This window comes from Gadus chalcogrammus, chromosome 13, assembly GCF_026213295.1.
Source record: "Gadus chalcogrammus isolate NIFS_2021 chromosome 13, NIFS_Gcha_1.0, whole genome shotgun sequence".
In the NCBI taxonomy this organism is placed as follows: domain Eukaryota; kingdom Metazoa; phylum Chordata; class Actinopteri; order Gadiformes; family Gadidae; genus Gadus; species Gadus chalcogrammus.
Genome location: NC_079424.1, coordinates 2,610,417 through 2,630,853, shown reverse-complemented (window position 1 = coordinate 2,630,853; position 20,437 = coordinate 2,610,417). Strand labels below are relative to the sequence as shown.

At 45.6% G+C, this 20,437-nt stretch overlaps 2 protein-coding genes across 9 annotated transcripts in view; both read right to left on the bottom strand.

Annotated features, from left to right (window-relative positions):
* Positions 1-35: 35 nt before the first annotated feature.
* Positions 36-15,007, bottom strand: LOC130402017 (sphingomyelin phosphodiesterase 2-like). 2 transcript variants are annotated; one of them, XM_056606088.1, is made up of 11 exons: positions 14,802-15,007; positions 12,312-12,475; positions 11,969-12,065; positions 10,345-10,421; positions 9,517-9,610; positions 8,244-8,333; positions 6,357-6,439; positions 5,350-5,482; positions 4,906-5,001; positions 4,320-4,515; positions 36-3,847 (listed from the first exon to the last, which is right to left on the bottom strand). In XM_056606088.1, exons 2-11 carry the CDS (start codon positions 12,374-12,376, stop codon positions 3,420-3,422), a joined length of 1,359 nt encoding a protein of 452 aa, XP_056462063.1. In that variant the 5' UTR covers positions 12,377-12,475; positions 14,802-15,007; the 3' UTR covers positions 36-3,419. The 2 variants fall into 2 exon arrangements, with proteins under 2 accessions (XP_056462063.1, XP_056462064.1); XM_056606089.1 differs by having other exon boundaries at positions 12,312-12,449.
* An 883-nt stretch (positions 15,008-15,890) lies between these two features.
* LOC130402019 (transcriptional enhancer factor TEF-5-like) overlaps positions 15,891-20,437 on the bottom strand; it is a 42,145-nt gene continuing 37,598 nt past the window's right edge. For 6 of the 7 annotated variants that reach the window (XM_056606090.1, XM_056606091.1, XM_056606092.1 and 3 more), the window contains 3 exons: positions 20,089-20,232; positions 19,216-19,368; positions 15,891-18,819 (listed from right to left, as the gene is read on the bottom strand). In XM_056606090.1, coding sequence (XP_056462065.1) covers positions 18,706-18,819; positions 19,216-19,368; positions 20,089-20,232 — 411 coding nt within the window. In that variant the 3' untranslated portion in view covers positions 15,891-18,705. The remainder of the gene's footprint in view (positions 18,820-19,215; positions 19,369-20,088; positions 20,233-20,437) is intronic. The other variant, XM_056606096.1, reaches the window with a different exon arrangement.

Genomic DNA, 20,437 nt, shown 5'->3' with positions numbered 1-20,437 from the left:
CAGACAACAATTGGTCTGCCGAAACACAGCGAGAGCGGAACGCAGGCGGAAACTGAGCTTTGGTGTGTTTAGGGCCACAGAGCTGAAGGCGTGTCATGTCCACGGGCTAAACTCCATAATGCTGCCAATTATTGCTTCTTAACCTGCCTTGACAGGTAGTGTAATGGGGTTGTTGGGGTCACCGTGTGCACCCCTAGCCAGGGACAGGACGCACTGGAGATTCCACTGTTTGCACACCTGTGGCTATGCGCCAGTTTGCTCAGCTGGGGCCACACGGTGCGTACACAGCTAATGGACCCACTCAAGGAGAAATCACTGTTCCTGCTCGGCTGAAATGGAAAGTGTATAATCACACTGATAATTACCACGTTACTTTCTTTACAGGGAAGTTTAGTCACTTTCATCCAGTTTTTCTACTTTTCCTCTTTCGTGCTTTGCCTCAATTTTGGATTAATGCACACAAAAGAAGAGTCAGTGATCGACAAGGGCGTTTCACTGGATACTGAAATGCGGTTGAGTCATTAAAGCAACAAAAAAATTGTCATACCCCAACCGACTTGTGTTTTCAGGTTACAGAGACATCTGAGTGTGACGCATAAGGCATGGACGAGAAGTATGTGATTCAGTGTCGCCCTCTAGCGGTGGGACCCTGAACTACCAGACCAGGGTCCGTCAGGGTCTCTTCATCAGCTTGCGGGTTTTGATTACAATACAATACAATACAGGTTATAAGGATGCATCAGAAATAATCACAGAATTAAGTATTTTAATTATAAGTGATTCAGCATGAGTAACAGTAAATATGTTATTGCAACTGTTTTTATGAATAATATTAACGCTCGTTTAATTGGTCTGTTCATTGATATATCGGTATTTTTATTGTTGTAATTGATTTTGAAAAGCAAACATTGTTAGTAATTTTCTAAACAAAGCGTGTCTCCATATCGCCTTTCATAAATAGTATTGTGTTGTTCTTCGGCATCCGTTATAATAAAGGCGTAGTCTCAGATAAACTTCAGTATTCGAGGAATAAGGAAACATAATTATGTTCCGTTACAGTTTTGAATGGAGAACGACGTACACATTTAAACAATTTAACTTCATTATTTTTCAACGTATTAACTTCAATGTGACAACGATGATGATTGATTCTCCTCCTCCTCCTGCGTTCTAGTCATAACGACGACTATTAAACCCCATTGGGTGATGTCTCCCTGAACATGACATCACGCAAAGAGAGGACAGGCAGAGGGGCTGTCCCCTGGTAGCTCCTGGTTCGGTAGCGGACTATGAACGCATCGCAAACAGCATCATCCACTCATTAAGGTCATCACCAGTCCGGAGGTGAAGGTACAGCCGGGCCACGATGAAAACATGGCCCCCGGTCACAATAAAGTCAACCGCCTTCTTATCGGAAGTATCACATTCCGAAAAAAGCTTCCTCACAACGTTCTCCCCCGCAGGCTAAGTCCCTGCACCAGGGATAACGGAAACAGCCACAACCCACCAAGACCGCGACTCCCCACTAACTGACCGCCTCACTACTGCCCCCCTAGCCCCATCATCAGTAACACCGGAAAACCTATTGAAAGAATGCTCGCTATTCGTCTCAGCGCAGATACTGGGCAGTGAGACCTCCTACAGTACACCGAGACTGATCCAGATAACGAAGCAGCCCCACTGACAACGTCCTCGGACCTACACGACCCAAATACTGACTACATGATGCAACCCGGGACAGACCCATCGGCTTTCTTCGTTAAGCCCACAAGCAGGGGTCCACCACTACTGAGCCCACTCCAAAGTCATATCCAAACCAGAGCTATTTAGAGAGAAATCTAAATGGCTCTGCTCCAAACCACCAAACATTGTTTGGATGAATCTCTCGATTTGCAGGCAATCTATATCACTGGACCAGTCAATGGTACCCCAACACGCTGCCAAAAAGCTCCAAACATTCATCTCCAAAGTAGAACACTGGTAAAATATGAGAGTCAAACTAAACCATAAAAACGACTTGGCTACATCCGTTGCTGTTTGAATAAGTCCTCCCATTTTGGAGGACAGCCTCAACACACCAAATGTTTCACTCCAGGTCAAACCAGACAAAGAAATCCAACCACCTCACAGACTTCCACCCTACATCAACACATTGCATCCGTCAACTCTCTGGACTTTCCACCGTTCAAAAGACGAGCCTTCATCTCACAGAAAAACATCAACAAAGTAATCTTCAACCTGTCACTAAAACACACACACACACACACACACACACACACACACACACACACACACACACACACACACACACACACACGGCTCATTTATTATTTATATATACAAAAAAAAGTAAGACTGAAACAATGGAGAGCTAGTAAGCCTCTAGCCAGCCCTGCTCTCCTCTCCTCTCCCCTGTCCTGCCCTGCCCTGTCCTCTCCTCTCCAGCCTGTTGTCTAAGTGCTGCATGTGATGATAGAAGACTCATCAAAGGCTGCCCATTCTGCCCATTATTTGGAAGTGCATACACACACACACACACACACACACACACACACACACACACACACACACACACGTCTTTCCAATGGTTTGGAATGCCAACCAGTCTGTCTCCTCTCCCTACGTTGAAAATAGTTAATATGTGTTCACTTAGATCCCAGATGTGGGAATGAAATGATTTGCCCTAGCAGTAAGATAAAATCATAAACAACAGCGCCATCTCTGGTGAAAGACGGCAATTGTAATTTCTTTAAGCGATTTGCTGGTTTTGTGAAAAGACATGTCACATGCCACTAAGTCACATGCCACTAATTTCAACCAATCAGCAAACAGCAACTGACGAAAACGTTGAGTTAAGGTAAATAACCAAAATTGAGGTGACAAATGTTTTCCTCCTTCGATGACTACATATTTGGAGAGTTTCCCTAATTAGTATACCTAAATGACTATAGTGTAGAAAATAAATAAATCTGCAAATATAATTAAGTATTAGATGATTGGTCCCAAACGAAAAGACGAGTGTTATTTGTTGGAATGGAAGGGGCTCCTAAACATTATTACACAAATAAACTGGTCGATAATACGTGCAGAATGGGAATAGACTACAGAAGCAGAGGCAAGTCCTTAAGTGTGAATATGAACTACAGAAGCCAGAAAAGCATCCTATGTCCTGCATTTCTTCAGAATAAAAGTCCTACATTTCCATCTGGGCTGTGTTTCAGAATGACACAACCCTACGTTTCCACCTGTGCTATTTTCAGAATAAAAGTCCTACATTTCCACCTGTTGATTTTCAGAATAAAAGTCCCACGTCTCCAACTGTTTTCCCCCTGCCAACGCGTCCATCACATTCAGTGCTGCGGTGTTCCTCCACGGACTCCTCCCCTCCCCGATCCGGGGCCCCTCTCCGCATCCCCCCCTCACTCCTCCGGCCCCACACCGCCCGGCCTCCTCTCCTTCCCCGGGGGCCCCGGCCTCGGGGGCCCCGGCGAGGCCAGGGGGAAGCCCCGGAGCCTCTCCTGCAGGCAGCCCACGGCCTGCCTCATCTGGTCCTCGGCCTCCTGCAGGCTCTTGATCTCCATGGTGTAGAAGAGGTACAGCAGGGCGGTGGTGAGCAGGATGAGGAAGCACAGCGCCCCCAGCAGGTAGAAGGAGACGCTGGGGAAGGGCCCCGGGGCCCCTAGTGCCAGCCAGGGCACGGCGGCGATGGCTAGCTCCAGCAGCAGCAGCACCAGCCCCATGACCCCGGTGCGGGCGGCCGTGTAGCACATGCCCTGCGCGCAGTGCAGCCCCACCTTCACCTCCGTGCGCGCCTCCGTCACGATGTCCACCAGCTCCGCCAGCTTGCCTGCGGGGAGGAGGGGACGGGAGAGACGGGCGCGGAGGAGAAGGTGGAGGTTAGCGGTTTGGACGGCGTCTTATGCGGGCCTTATGCTATTCTGAACAGCCTTTAAATCTCGCTATGCTAGCCCTACCGCAAGGCTATCCCTTTTGCTAGGCTAGCCCTACTGCTACGCTACGCTAGCCCTACTGCTACGCTACGCTAGCCCTACTGCTACGCTAGCCCTACCGCTAGGCTAGCCCTACCGTAAGGCTATCCCTTTTGCTATGCTAGCCCTACCGCTATTCTACGCTAGCCCTACCGCTACACTAGCCCTACCACTAGGCTAGCCCTATCGCTATGCTAGCCCTACCGTTAACCTACGCTAGCCCTACCGCTATGCTTGCCCTACCGCTACGCTTACCATAACGCTAGGCTAGCCCTGCCGCTAGGCTAGCCCCACCTAGCTATGCTAGTCAGAGTGTTGGTGAAGAAGTACCTGCGGAGCGGTCTGACCCCCTGGCCAGTGGGCCCATTCCCTTGGACCCGTCCTGGGAGACCCCGTCCTGGGCGACCCGGTCCAGCCTCAGCTCAGCGGTCAGGGCCTCGTGGTCCGAGTAGGGGAAGGCGTGGTCCGGGACGCTGCCCTTGGTGGTGGACATGGACTCGCAGTGGAGCTCCAGCCGGGAGGAACCCTGGACACCAAGACCAGAGCCCACAGCATAAGGGGACGATACACTGGAGACGTTGCCTCGCATGGCAGAGCAAGGCATTAACACGGCAAAGGTAAGGGGGTTGAATCCCTGTGTAGCTAAACTGGTAAACCCTGGCTTTAATTTAACAAAGCCAGGGTTAGGAGGTTGATTCCCTGTGTCTCTCAACTGGTAGATTAAGGCCCCTACCAGGGTTAAGGGTTTGTAGCCCTTTGTAGCTAATCTGGCAGAGCAAGGCATTAACACTGGCAGTGTTGGGGCGAATGTATGCGCATGATACTGAAAGGTGCTTGGGATAAATGCGTTTAGATAATTTTAGACCAGAAATCGATTTTTTGCTGTGCGAGCAGGAAACAGAATCCATGAGGTCACCTTGAACAGGATGTAGTCTATCCTGATGCCCTTCTCCGGGGGGACCATGTCGTTGTTGGGGTTCTCTGCGATCATCGTGCCCCCGTCTTCACATCCCTGCAGGACGGATGGAAAACCTTTTATGAATCCGTATATAAAATAAAAAGGTGTGTTGAAAAAGCAAGTGTATTATCGATATTATTATGTTAGATAATATAAGGATAACTTATAAGTAACGGATTGACACAAGAACACAGGTCGAGATGTTGTTATCCTCATCAACTCTGATTCACTAGCACCAGAACAATGATACAAGTTACACTTAACAGGTGCCGTAGAGCGCCCCCTAGGGCACGGGAATAACAGTGCATACTTTTGACTATCAATTACCTACTAACAGTTATTAACATCATCATCATCATCATCATCATCATCATCATCATCATCGTCATCATCATCACTGACTTCAAACTTGGGGGTCTCCACGTAGGCGTCCCTCAGGTCTGCGTAGGTCCTCAGCAGCCGGTTCCCCAGGTCCATGGGGTGCATGTTGAAGTCCCCCGCCAGGACCACCAGGTCTGCCTCGGCCGAGGTGTAGCTGAGGGGGGGGGGGGGGTGGGGGGGGCAGCAGACACAGGCCTCACTAACGGCTTCTGACAGCATCACACCAACACCACGCACGGCGTGATCACGGGAACGCCGTCGAGCCTCGGTTTAGGTGATTTAAACAATAGAACGATACAATACGCATGGCAAAAACCTTATTTAAGTTATTTACTCTTTCAAACCGACAAACATCACTGGAAATTAAATTCCAGTGTTCCAGTATTTAGAAATGGACGCCTTCATCTAAAGCAGGGGTCACCAACCTGTTTGAACCTGAGAGCTCCTTCGTGCGTACTGAGTCATACGAAGGGCACCCAGTTCTATACACTCTTCTGAAATAACAAATTTGCCCAGTTTGCCTTTAGTTATATATTACTATTGATGATTAATGATACTCATCTATGTGAAGACATGTTAATTAATTAAGTCATGTTAAGGGTTTCTCACAATTACTATCAACAATGACTTAAAAAAGGTGGGAAAGAGTTGTTCAAGATTGAGTAGTGCTGTTTTTAGAACAGGCCTGCGGGTGCCTCATGTGGTCCTTGCGGGCGCCATGGTGCCCGCGGGCACTGTGTTGGTGACCCCTGATCTAAAGGGACTTTCACTGATCATTTATCTTAGATCCTTTAAGGAGGAGGCATGTTTGTCGCACAACATAAAGAATGAATATAAATCTGGTTTTAACATGCGCACTGCCATGTTTTGGGCTCATCTGGCGGGTTGAGTGACTTCAGACACACGTCATGAAGGAGCAGGTTTGATGCTGGACCGCCCGCCCACTGCGCGGTCTCCCCTGTGTCTGTACTGTGCAGTGTGTGAACCCAGTCCGCATCATGTGTTTAAATTATTAAAAGGTTCAGTACCGGATGAAGTGCTGCAGCTCCCAGGCCTGAACCACACGGTGGGGCAGGTAGGAGTCCTTCTCCCGGCTGTACTCTGCATGCAGCTGCGCACACGCACACACACACACGCACACACACACACACACACACACAGACACACACACAAAACAATTAACCCAACAGTGATCCCAGCCACTTTGTATAGCTCCTTTCAATACAAGACAAAATTACAGTAAGTATCAAAACACAACAAATGTGACGATAGAAAATGCAAGAGGAGAAGATTAAAGCTTATAGTTTTTGGGGTAAAAAAAGTTTAAATAAAATTAAGAAAACCCATTCATCCAAAGTTGCTGATCAAGGGATCGTTCTTTATTCTCCAAACACGTGACGGCTGGACGGCCTGAAGCCCATGGGGCTCGACAAACAAACACACAACAAGGTGGGTGTCCAAACGTGGACTTCACGGTATGCAATAAAAGCATGTCATCCCAAGGCCTGATCGTTAAACGGGATCAGCTCCGCGGAGGGTGAGTGACAGGGAAGGGCCCTTAAAGGGACATAAAGCTAGGTGGGAGGGACGGGAGCTTTGCTGTACCAGTCACCCCTGCTCTACATGGCGGCCTGCTAGAGCCCAGGCAGATCAGGAAGACTGGAGCCAGGGGAGGAATGTGCTGCTGCCTCGTCTGGGGGACTCAGACGGAGAAGGCTGGACTGGAGGCGTGGTGGGACCCCCTTCTTCTGCTGGTGATGGACTGGGAGTGTGTCAGGGAGGAATGGAATGGAGCACAGGGCCAGTGATGGGGGGCGGGGGGAGACACTTTAAATAGGGCCGCTTGTGTGGGGCTCTGCATGAATATCATCGGTTCCCACAAGAACAAGCATGATGGTTTGAATATTTTGTGCAGCCTGAGAAGCAATGCCAGTATCTCCATTGTGGAGGGGTAGGATCTCGGAAACAACATGTTTTAATCACCTCTTACATTTCATGTTTTAATAGCAGGATCACTCCAAGGTCAAAGCGGTGTGCCCTCATTCAGGAATCAGATTGGCCGGTCCTGAGAGATAAACATCTCTGAGCTGCAGACAGATCCCTGGTGTCGTTATTAAAACAGTTGGGAGTCTGCTCTATTGACCCCGCTGTGTGGCGTGTGCGCACAGGCTGAAGACTGATGTTTGAAGCTTAATTCTGCAGCTCCATTATCGGGTTAATAATAGAGCCACATGGGGTTGAGAGCTTTTTAAACGTGTTATTCTGGGGGCTTTGCTCTCACATGTTAAAACATATCAAAAGAGAGAAAGTCAATAAGCGTGAGAATAACTTCTCAAGCCTGGCATCTGCTGAGAGAAGATCACCCTCTGACTCACCGATAACAAATGTCTACATCCACATATTTTACGAGTCTGCAAACACAGGGATCCTTTGCATGTCTAGAGCGTTGTGGTCGCTCCCTCCAATCAAATCCTCCCCCCTTTATGTTGATCGGTAAATGGGTGGTTGCTGGCACCCACATCAGTGGAACGATCCTTGAGCGATTTCCAAGACGATACCGCCAAAGACAAAACAGGGCTCACGTTACTCTGTACAGGATCTTTCATGTCCACTGATTGGTAACACCAGAAGCGTAGAGAGGTATCTCAGACGGCTCAGTGAGTTCAGCGGACAACTGATAGCAGTCTCCAGTCGCCTCTTCTTCTGTTATCATTTCCCCCCCCCCCCCCCCCCCTCGTTAAATCGCGTAACCATGACAATGCCGGCCTCCAGGGTTGCGGCGTGGGTGTGATTGTTGGTGAGACAGGCGGGAGGCGACCTCAGTCTAACCCAGGGCACGTAGGGGTCCCTGAACCCCGTGGGAACGGTAGCAGCGATCTGGGGGCTAAACGGACATGGCGGACGTGAAGACTTACGTGCGTGACGTAGAAGTGCGCCGTGGTGTTGCCGATGTTCAGCACGGCCATGCCCACCGCCTTGCCCCCGAACCAGTCCCCGTGGTTGAGCTGCAGGACGGACGGCAAACAACACCGGTACACACGGGTCAGTCGCCCCACCGGCTGGGTGCCTAACCACGAGCCATCGGGGTCATGGTGACGGATGAGTCGAGTCTGACCTCTGCTCCATTGACATTTACATTTACGGCATTAACAGACGCTTTTATCCAAAGCGATTTACAATAAGCACATTTGTCAGAAAAGGTGAGACTATATATCCTCGGCAGTACAGTAACGATTTTCATAGAACCAATTGCAAAACTCTACTGTGGTTTTTATGATTCCCTCTCTCTTTTAACCCATTTTGCTGTCCCTCTCCAGTGTCTGGTTCATAAAAACAAATTCATTTTATTTTCGCCTACGCTATAAGCCCAAAAAAATTACAAAGAAATAAAGAAATATAACTTATAAACAACAGCTTGACCACAGACTTGCGCAAGAGATATTATGAAACAAAACCGCACATGAAATGTAAGATGAACTTCCTTAAACCTGCACAAACCTTTGCAAGTTTGCATGGTTATCTGCCTATTCGTTTTGCAAACAAAGTCCAGGATAACATCTGTCAAACATGAGTAAATGAGGATTGTTTTACATGTTGCCAGCACAATAAAGACGTCTAACATTTTCCCCTCATGTTTGTTTAGAGCAAAGCTCGACCCAAACACGCCTTCAACAGAAGATACGAGAAAACAGCAGTCTTTGTGTAGGCGCCCAGCATATTTCCCTGATCAAATAGTAGACGTCATTTTACAACCTAAATTCACAATGTGTGACGTTTAAAATGGCTCTTATCTTAAAATAACCATGACATATCTGTCAATGCTAAGCAATAGTGACCCCATCAATAATAAGAAGAATCACATTATATTACTGATGTATTCTACAAATACAAATACAGCCAAGCCTGTGTCTCTCTCTTTGTTTCACAGAATCAAACTGTCGACCCTCCCTAAGCCCCTCCCACTCACGCCACCCAGCCAGCCGAGCTACGCTAGTTAGCATGACAGTTTCACAGCCAGAAAAAGAGTGCACCGAACTCTGTTATTGAGCTGTTTCTTCTGGAAGTCTCCAGCCTACTAACTTGAACGGGTTTCAAACACACACTGTGACTTTAAAGCCTGGGAGTCTCTCTCTGCTGTGAATTATGCATTGGATCCATTGCGCTCCCTTTACCACCCCGAGGCCTCACCATGTAGGGGTATCCGTTCAGAGAGTAGCGGTATCGGAAGGTGTCCTGGATCCGGTGCTTGGAGAAGATGGCCAGCCCGCTCCCGATGACTCCGCTGGGGGAAAGGGGACAGGGAGAGAGGGCATAAGGGGCAGGACTTCCATCAGACTTCATGTGAACCAGCTGTAGAGCTAGAGGAACGATGCCTTCATTCTGATCATTTATTTATTAACTAAATGGATTGATTAACTATGTTCATTCTGACACGGATCATGAAGGAGCAGATATATAAGGGTTAATGCATCCTTTTTAAGGACGCTTTGCAGGTAGACTGATCAAACCCGGTTTCGGGTGGGAATCGAACATCATAACCAAACAATATAAATAGAGAACCTCCCTCATCTGTATTGCAGGTCATTAGCATAACGTTTCTGTGGATGGATGACCTTGGAAAGTTGTTCAAACTTTGTCAGTTTTTTACTTTTCCCATTTAACTGTGTGTGAAGTCGAAGAAGCTCAAGGGATTAGCAGGGAATGGCATTTGATTAATCCTGGCCATGCGGCTCAGAATGGAGATCAGAGAAGCAATGGCCTTCAACGTTTCAAAAGATCTGCAGCCTGCTATACATCTTATCACACACTGATATCAAGTCAGTCTTACAGCATTACAGACAAACATCTCAAAGCGGTATTCAATAGTTAAGGGATGGCAAACCTTTTGAAGTAATCTGCAAAGATCTGCTGCCTTCAATACATCTTCTCACACAATGATATCTAGTCAGTCTTAGTGTAAACCGCATAACAGACAAACGTCACTGAGTGGGATTCAATAGTTGAGGGATAGCATACCTTTTGAAGTAATGGCCGTACGGTAGGCTGCTGGCCAGCTTCTTTCTCAAAGCATCAAAGTCTTTCTCACTCCAAACCTGAGAGAGAGAAGCATAGTCGGCAACAAGGCTGATAAGGATCACGATAAACCTCTCATCAGCACATTAACCTGACCGTTTTAATAACTCAAGGTTTATTTGCATGATTTGTGTTTATTACTTTATAATTATGTTATTTCTCTTGATTTGATCCTTCACTCAAGTGTGTGTGTAACTGTGTATTGGTGTGTGTGTGCATGCGTGCATGTGCATGTGTGCGTAGGACAGTCTAGTGGTTGGGGTTTTGACTCTCAGTCAAAAGGCTCTGGCGTCAATCCCCAATGTCTGCCTCTCCCTGTAGGATCGGTAGAGCCAGGGGCCCTAACCACGATCTGGGCCATGATTCAAGGAGCAGGTTAGCATGGGTTTGGCACCATGAGAACGTGATGAGGAACCAGCTGTTGGAGCGCTTGGTTTGGATGTTATTGTTGCCTAGTCTCAGCCTCTTTGCTTCGTTTGCACAAGGGCTACGGCACCATGAAAGGCTCTCTGAGACTAGCTGAAGCCAGCTCATGTTAGACTTTATATATGTATAGCGTAAAAATAAATAAATAATAGCATTTGATTTTTTTAAGAAAAGTGAAGCTCTAGTTTAACATAAAGCTTACTGTAGTGGAATACTTTGAACAAGCCTCAATTCACATTAGCTCTAGTAATATAAAGCCTACTGTAGTGAAATACTTTGAACATGACTCAAATCGCATTAGGCATAAAAACGATGTTAATGCAGTGTGTTTCAGGTTTAATTTCCCGTGGTTTCCTGTGGCAGGCCGCTGCAGAGCGAATCTAAACTACACCCCATGGCCATCAAACCCTAGCGCCCTCTCTCCGGGGTTCGGCTAGACCCCTCGGCTCGGCATTTAGTGGGCAAGATAAGGGCTGGGCCAACCATCGCCGCTCTAATGTCTGACTGAACGCACTTTCATGTGTGTAAGTCAGCCTAAATAAATAGGTTATTTGGCCTATTTCAATTTAAAAACGGGACAGTTTGAACTAGCCTGCGATCGTTTTGGGTACAACCATATAAAAGTTGTTTGATGTCATTATCTAAACCAATGAGACGATGGACAGAGGTCACCTCTTCGGTTGTGAGTGGAGTCAACAGGGAGCTAGCCTGCTAAGCAGAACAGAGCCCTCTCTCTCGAACCACATCTATATAAAGTTCACTGGAAGTCCCTTCGGATAACAGTGTCTAAACTGTTTGCTTTATGTCTAAATATTGTGCTAAATTACCGAATAGGGTGAGAGGGAGTAAATGATTGGTCGGGTGGGTGAGAGAAAGAGTGAGTAAGAGAGAGTGAGAGAGTAGGCAAGGGTGTAAGGGAGGAAGCGGGAGTGGGTGGGTTTAGTTTAGTTTAGTTTATTAGGATCCTCATTATTCGTTACACTTGGCAACAGCTACTCTTCCTGGGGTCCACATTTAACAAGACAAACACACAATGAATCAAGGAGTGAGTGAGCGAGCGAGCGGGTGAGAGAGTGAGTGAGTGAGTGAGAGGGCGTGTGTGAGGGTGTGTGAATGACACTACACATGGCACACCACCGACCTCCTGGAGTAGCACCACGTCATACTGCTCCTTGGCCAGCAGGTCTCCGATCATGGTGTAGCGCTGAGCACAGTGTTTGCTCAGGTAGCGAATCCCCCTTTCATCAAAACACAGAAAACCACACACATAATCACCTCAGTGCGAAGTCACACAGCGCAACAACATGATGGACTGCATTTATGCAGAGCTAACCAGTGGCTCCTCAAAGCGCTTTACAATACTGCCTAACATTCACCCATTCATCCACACATTCACACAGCGATGGCGGTGTCAGCCATGCAGGGCGACTGCCACAACAATAACAACAACAACAACAGCAACAGCAACAGCTAAGATCACTGACCAGCAGTTGAGGGAGAAGACCCGGAGGCGGACCGAAGTGGGATGGACTGGATCGGGAGTCGACATGGCAGCTGGGCTGGGGGATCACCAGGAGATGGGCTGGTTCCTAGGAGCAATGGCCAAGGCTGGGCTGCTGGGGCTGGTTGCCGGGCAACAGAGTACAAACTAAAGTTAGAAAGAGAACGCGAGAAGAAGATGTTGACTTTAGTGTTTGAGTGATCCCAAAGGGGGGGGGGGGGGGGGGGGGGGGGGGGGGGGGGGGGGGGGGATACAGCTGTTTATGCTGATGACCTGCTTTTCTACGAACATTGGCCTACAAGATTAGGAGTGCGTCACAAGCTATTCTCATTGGACTGGTTAAACCCAGCAGTAATAACTGCGTGTTCCACTAAGTCACTCATCAAACCCTCTTTAAACCTACCGTGTCTCCGAAAAAAAAAACAGTGTTCTTTCACCATATTTAGATAGCGGTCAGATAAGGAAGCACTGCATGAGTTGCATACAAAGATTAGATAAGAATGAGGAGGCAGAGCTCCTGAGTTCGGTGATGGTCGTCGCCCATGATAGCCGCTCAGCGGACAACCAGGTTCATACAGACGATGGGCTGGAGGCTCTAGAGCACTACGGTGGCTACTAGGGTGCTTGACTTCAAGGGTCTTGGGTTCAATCCCCCAGTATCTGCTGCCTCTTCTCTAGGCATCCTTGAGCAGGGGCTAACCCTAACCTGCTCCTTATTAGTGGCACGTGTCTGAACTCACTGTTGGTCAGACAGGATAAAAGTCGGTTGCATTACTAAATAAAATAATAAATACTAATATAACTATGTTATGGCCCCAATGTCACCTTTATTTGAACTAATTTATGTATCTATAGTAGCTAGGGCAGAGCTCCTGTGATAACATCATAGCACAATCATAGCCCATTTAACTCTTCCTCATTTTTTATGTTTGTCATGAGAAAGAAATCTCTTACACATTGAGCAATTCTTGCTACCCACCTGTGGTCACTCAATATGGTAAAGATACTCAATAGGAAACATATTTAGGGTTAGGCCTTAAAAAAAAAAAAAGTTTGGTTCCTGTTGGTTGTCAGTTGAGGTCATGGGTAGGTAGGGAATTTATTTTATTTTTTTATTTTATTTTTTCCAGCGGCAGCGAATGATAGGTAGGTTGTTTTCATTTAAAAACGATAAAAATCGCTCATCCTTGTACAGAATGAAGAGGTGCTGTACCAAAACGTAATTATAGTTTGCATCAAAAAATTTTAACCCTAAAACATTTTTTTTACCCTAACCCTAACCCTTTTTTTTATAAAGCTCATAAAATAATTTGGGTCGCACATAAATTGACAGGGTCGGTCGGAAACCGGAACCAAACAAAAAAATTTTTTAGGCCTTAGGTGCTAATAGACTGATTTCGGGAAGGCAACACAAAAATAACTGAGAGGGGAGACTTATATGGGCCACACTGAGGAGAACTGGCACTGCACCATGAGATACCGTGTAGCTTTTTTCTTTTTAATTTCTAGTGGCTTTTGTAAATGCTTGTCTAGACAATGCTTAGTCATTGCCAACATCTATTGCACAGCATAACTGCGTGGTCAGCCATGCCATATGGCCAAATGCATATCATTTACAGCCAGCAGGATGAATCTGACTGGTCCAGTCCTAACTGCCTGACCCAAACATAACCTAACATAACCTTCATTTCTTTAGGGACTGTCACAAAAACACAAGGTTCCTGTGAGCTGCAGAATGCTGACCCTCGGTCGAATAGGGGGCGAAGAGAGGTGGACAATGGATTGGTTTGGTAAAACCAAGAGCACTTGGACACAAAGCAAACAGAGTTGAGCTGGCTGCATTGTGTGAAGCACCTCACAGTTCAAAGCATTCCTCGTTGCAATTCACAAAGGAAAGCAAAACAAATTGTTTTTGTTGTTGCAATTTATCTTTTCGGTGGATTCTATCCTATGCAGCTTAATTTAAAGGTCAGTTAACAGACGGATACAATGGATACATTAAGGGTACTTTTCAATGAAAAATGTAAGGATGTTTACTTACAAACTAGACAGGCAAGTAGATTGTAACTGTTATAATTGTATTGGTACCGTTACACCAATAGACTAGACTGATGTTACCTCATTATTGAATCCATCTGAAATAAAAGTAGATAAAAGAATATATACCACGGTGAATACAACACAACATGCTGCAGGCACTAAAGATATGCAAGATTTCCACCTCCACCAGTCATGAATGACTTATTCGTGACTGTTCAGCGATTTATTCGCCATCTACTATGACACAAATAAATGGTGATCTTTGCAATTAACCGAGTTCCTCATTAGAGATGTCCATTTCAGTGAAACAATACAACATGAGATACATACTTGTGCTGACAAGCTGCCTTGGCTGTCAGATGAGAAAAAGGAAGTGTAAGTTAAGAGAGTTAGTTGGTTGCTTCCCGTGTTTAGGAGAAAGCATTGGGCTTACCTTGAACACCAGACAGGTTGGTGCTTGGTTAGGCGGACCCCCTACTGCGATATGGGGGAGACAGTTCTGAGGTAGGTCAGAGGCGTTGCAAGGAAGGCTGGTTTCTCACACTTCACACACACAAACACACACGCATTCACACACACTTCCTTCTGCTGGTTAAACGGAGAGACTGCAGGAAGCAGTGTCAAGTTACCCGACAGAGCCGGACCAGAGGGGAACGGCTTCTCCCTTCACAATAAAAGTCGAAAATAAAATGCAATATGATAACAGAAGATGATAGCAAATACTGATAACATATCAAATTAATACAAGTACCTTAAAGGCTTTCCTGAGTCTTGTAGCCCACGGTTTGGGTGATCTGTCCAATTATGACCCAATATTTCTTAAACAATTTAGTTCCGAACATAACAACATTTCTAACAATAAGCTTATGCTTATTTAAAAATGATGTATGTGTATACATATCACATGTTGGTATTATCATTGAAGCCCATCATGATACCTATGGTATAAGGTGTTTCTTTACAATTGGTTCACATTAGCTATTTTACTTTGAAGGAAAGATGTTCAAACCAGAAGTCATATTGAAGATTACGTCTCGCTTTGGAATTAAAAACGTGTCGCAGATAACGGGTGTTGAAATGCTTATCAATAAAATAATGAAATAACGTTCAAAATAATGATTGTTACTTCGATTTAAAACATACCTTCATTTAGGGAATTACATTTATTTTACTTTATATATTTTTGTTTTTCTTGAATCATCTGACATCTCACATTCCACTGTTACAGTCACATGTGTCGACTTGTGCTGATCTCTGAAGAAAATGCTTCAATGCAGTCATCAAAATAATGAATAAATTCATCAGAATAAGGAATAAGTTCAATGATCCAACTTGATAATACTTAAATACTTGAATCCTTGACTGCACCCTGCAAATCCAGTTATCTATAAACAGATACAATTATACAAATAATATTGCTTAATTGTCAAACAATACCAGTATATCGGTATACATGCTCATCGTTTTAGTAAACATGTTCTTAAGAAGACAATAAAGTGTACTGCTTTCCGCTCCAGACAGGAAGCTATCATTGATTATTTTACCATCTGCACAACATAACAAACACATCCCCAGTTACCAACGTTACCAACCTCACTATAAATAACAATCAATGGTCACACGCCAAAGCAGACCCTATCCCTCTTTTCCTCAAGACAGCTCTGTCTTGAGATAATATCTTATTGACCTTAGATATAAATTGTGTGCATAGCCCAAAACTTGATTAGGAGTTTGGTGAGCTTCTGCTATTCATATATTCAATAATACAGTAAATATTATTAGCATGTCTGCTCTAGAATACATAGAAAAGGTTGAGGTAGAGTGATCCAGAAAATAAAGTGGACAAAACAAATTTTAAAACACATTTATTATGTATTCTGGGGCAAATGGCCCCAAATGCGTCTTTTATTGTTAGATACATTTTGTTTGATTACAATCCCTATTTAGAAGATAACAGAAAATATAAAATTGCAATGCACAATGGTATAACCGAAACAATAGTAAACCACCATTTAACAAACGAGAAAAACAAACTGCCTACACCCTTCTGAACAGGATACATTAGAGAGCTCCTCATTCTTTATCAACATCCACACGATCACACGTTATTCTCAGTGGTGCATATGGCGACCGCTGAAAGTCCAAGAGAAAACAGGAGTCAGAAAAACAAAAAAAACATTAATTTTGATAAAAAATTGTCTGTATAAAAGAAACATTTAGAAAACTGATAAGAGTGCTATTGTGTAATGCTTCTGAAACACCGGTACGTCACGGAAAGTCAAATTGAAGTTTTTTAAAATACTTTATATATATATACATCTATATAAAGACAGTGTATGTCTATATATAGATAAATAAATATCTAGAGTAAATATAGATTCAAGCACACCCACTCCAGACATCATGGCGTGTCTAGTGAGGCCGCCCTTTGTCCTTGGTATCAGCTCTGTGATTCTTTTAACATCTGCAGAAGAGTACAAATACATCACCAGTAACCACACGTTTCCAACCCCTATATAAATAACAATCAATGGTCACACGCCACAGCACAGAGACACTATCTCCGTCTCGAATACGCCCACGTTGAAATTAAGCACTTGTATAAAGATGTTAGTAAAAAATAAAAAGGTTTTTGTCCCTCAAGGCTCGGTATGTGGCACTCAAGCCACACACTATTCGTTATTCGTTTGTTTGTCTGTTTAGTATTTCATCACATCGAGCGGACGATGTCTCCGTGCTGTGTTTAAGTTAATCACAAAACGTGAATGTAAGTCCCCACGAAATACTCCTATGTAACAACGTATTCCTTTAGCATCCGTGGACACACATCACAGTACAGAAACAATCTTAGTTAGGCTACATAAGTCATAAGGCAGATCATGACGCTCGTTGTCTGTTGTCCAGCCACCGTTCCGTGATGGGTCGTTAAAGGGGCCCTATTTTGCCACCGGTTGTGGCGTTGACTCCCCTTTACAAGCCACTCCCCCCCGATGCATGATGGGAGATAAACGATCAGCCTGTCCGTTGGACCGAACCAACTGATCTAGTCAATATACCAGCATGCATCTGGGTGGATAGTACTCCCACTTGTGACGTCACTAAAGGGTCTGTAACTGGTAGGCTGATCTAGTCGACATACCAGCATGCATCTGGGTGGATACTCCCACTTGTGACGTCACTAAAGGGTCTGTAACTGGTAGGCTGATCTAGTCAACATACCAGCATGCATCTGGGTGGATACTCCCACTTGTGACATCACTAAAGGGTCTGTTTTGAAAATGGCTTGTAATGGATTGCAAGTCTCGCACCGGGTTGTAAAACAGCCCTTTAAACACAGGGGAAGAGCATGGAAGGATGGTTTATAGTAAGGCTAGCAAATAGAACGACGTTTCCAAACTGTAATACACCAGTTAAATATGGCACGACCTGATTATCTACTGTGTAACAAAACAGGATGAGACGAAAGGCTACATGATATGGCGAAATTGGCAACACAATCAATCTTCTTTTTATGTACATTTGGACTGTATAACTCCATCATTGTATTTTTGTAAAACAACTCACACAAAGGAAAAATAAAAATACAAATACTCAATTTCTTCCCCGTGTGAGCCCGGGAGAGACCGGGGTCTCGACAGCTCTGTGGCGGGTCTATGAGAACGACGCACGGCGATGGATCCTCTTTTTCAATGACAGAATATACTTGTATCTGGCTTGTTTCTGTTTACTTACAAAAAAAACAAGAGGTAGTATTAAAAAATGCTCCAAAGTGGCGAGTCAGGATGTAATCTTTGGAGAAAAAAAGGCACTTATTGTCCTGTCTTTGATTGTTGGTAGGATCGCCAACAACCACAACGACAACAACAACAAAAACACGTTTCTTCTTCTGTGGTGCTTTGCTCTTTGCTCTGTGACGTCGTCATTCGTACTCTTATTGCTTAGCGTTTTCCCTTGATTGCTATAAGAATCATTGCAAACCCCAACACTTCCTCATTCCCTCGATTAAAAACATTTTGGTGTCCATCTGCTGTCGTTGCATAGTTGATAAGGTACTTCATCTGTTTGTGTCTCAAAACTAAAAAAAATATATAGCTGACCGTTAAAAACTCAATTCTTTAAAATATATTTTTTTGCTGATGCTGCTCCTGGCTGAGAATGCCTTCTCCGCACCCATCGCCACATTTTCTTGTTGGAGTTTTTTTTTTGGTAGATGAAGAGGAAAAAAACGTTTGGATGTAGGTCCGACACAAGAGAGTCTGGGTGCTTCCTGGGTGGCTGAGCCGTCGGAGGGGGAGTTTGTGTCACACTTTGGGGGTCTCTTCACAAGAGGGGGGGGGTTAGTCTTTGACTAGTCTGTAGACGTGGTACTGGGCTCCGTGTTCACTGGTGGACACCTCAAACACAAACGCTATGCACAGCAACGTCTCCTGAGTGTCCCGGTTCGTCACCACCTGGGGGGGAATGAAGAACGTTCGGCATGTGACACGTGTTGAGTACGCACAGAGAATCAGATTGCATCATGGGATTTTTTGTTGACGATGCTATTTTTGTTTTTTTTGTTTGTTGCGCCATTTTGTGATGAGGATGTAGCAATGTAAAATCCTAAATCAACCAATATAAAAATGTTAATATATATCATATCCTAGGCTTATCCAAACTTTGTTTTGATTAAAACTTTGAAGGATGGACTGATCAAAACCCTAACCACTACACTATCAGGACAAACTATTACCAAAAAGTTAATAAGCATAAAATCCTATCCTGATAAAGAACATGATGTATTTCTAAGGTTACATTTTCACGACCGGCTGAATCAGCGGTGAACAGATCCAGGTGAGCCAGCTCACCTGTAGAATAGTGAAGTTCTCCAGTACGCTGTTCATCATGTACTTCTCCGGCAGGTGCTTGAGCTTGTGGATGAAGTTGATCATATACTCGCACATGGGCGAGCGATGGATCCTGTACACACACTTCCCCCCTTCCATACGCGCGTACTCCGTCTGGAGAGACACACACACACACACACACACACACCGAACACACACACACACACACGCACGCACGCACGCACACACACACACACACACACACACACACACACACACACACACACACACACACACACACACACACACACACACACACACACACACACACACACACACACACACACACACACACACACACAATGAGATCATCGACTCCTGCAACTCCTGCTACTATTACTACTGCTCATGCTATGAGTATTAGGGATACTACTACTGCTAGGAGGAGAAGGGGGAACATGAGGAGGAGGAGGAGGAGGAGGAGATGAAGAGGAAGAGGAGAACAAGAAGGACGTGGGAGGAGGATGAGTCGTGGTTGGAGGAATTGGAGGAGAAGGAACAGAAAAAGTGGGAGGAGAAGAAGGGGAAGAAGGGAGTCATGGGAAGGAAGAGGAGGAGGGGGGAGGAAGAGGAGGAGGGGGGAGGAAGAGGAGGAGGAGGGAGGAAGAGGAGGAGGGGGGGGGAAGAGGAGGAGGGGGGAGGAGGAATCGTGGAAGGAGAAGGAGGAAGAGAAGGAGGAGGAGAAGGAGGGGAAGAATAAGAAGTAGTCTCCGGAAGGAAAGGAGAAGGCAAAGAAGGAGGAGTCATGGGAAGAGGAGGAGAGGGAGAAGGAGCCATGGGAGGAGGACAACGTTAGTGTGGTTTGAACGTAAACCAACACACTCAGAGCCGTACCTCGACTTTCTCCACCACCTGCTTGCCGAAGGAGCAGACCTTGGTCGACACGGTGATGGTCATGTTCTCAGCGCTGCCGTACTGACTGCTGACGCCGTAGAACGACCCGGGCCCGTCCTGCATGCCACTGCTGTTCAGGTCCGCCTGCCCCACGCACACGCGCGCACACACACACACACAGACACGCACATACAGACATGCATACAAACACACAGACACACACACACACAGACACGCACATACAGACATGCACACAAACACACACAGACACACACACACACAGACACGCACATACAGACATGCACACAAACACACACAGACACACACACACACACACACACACACACAC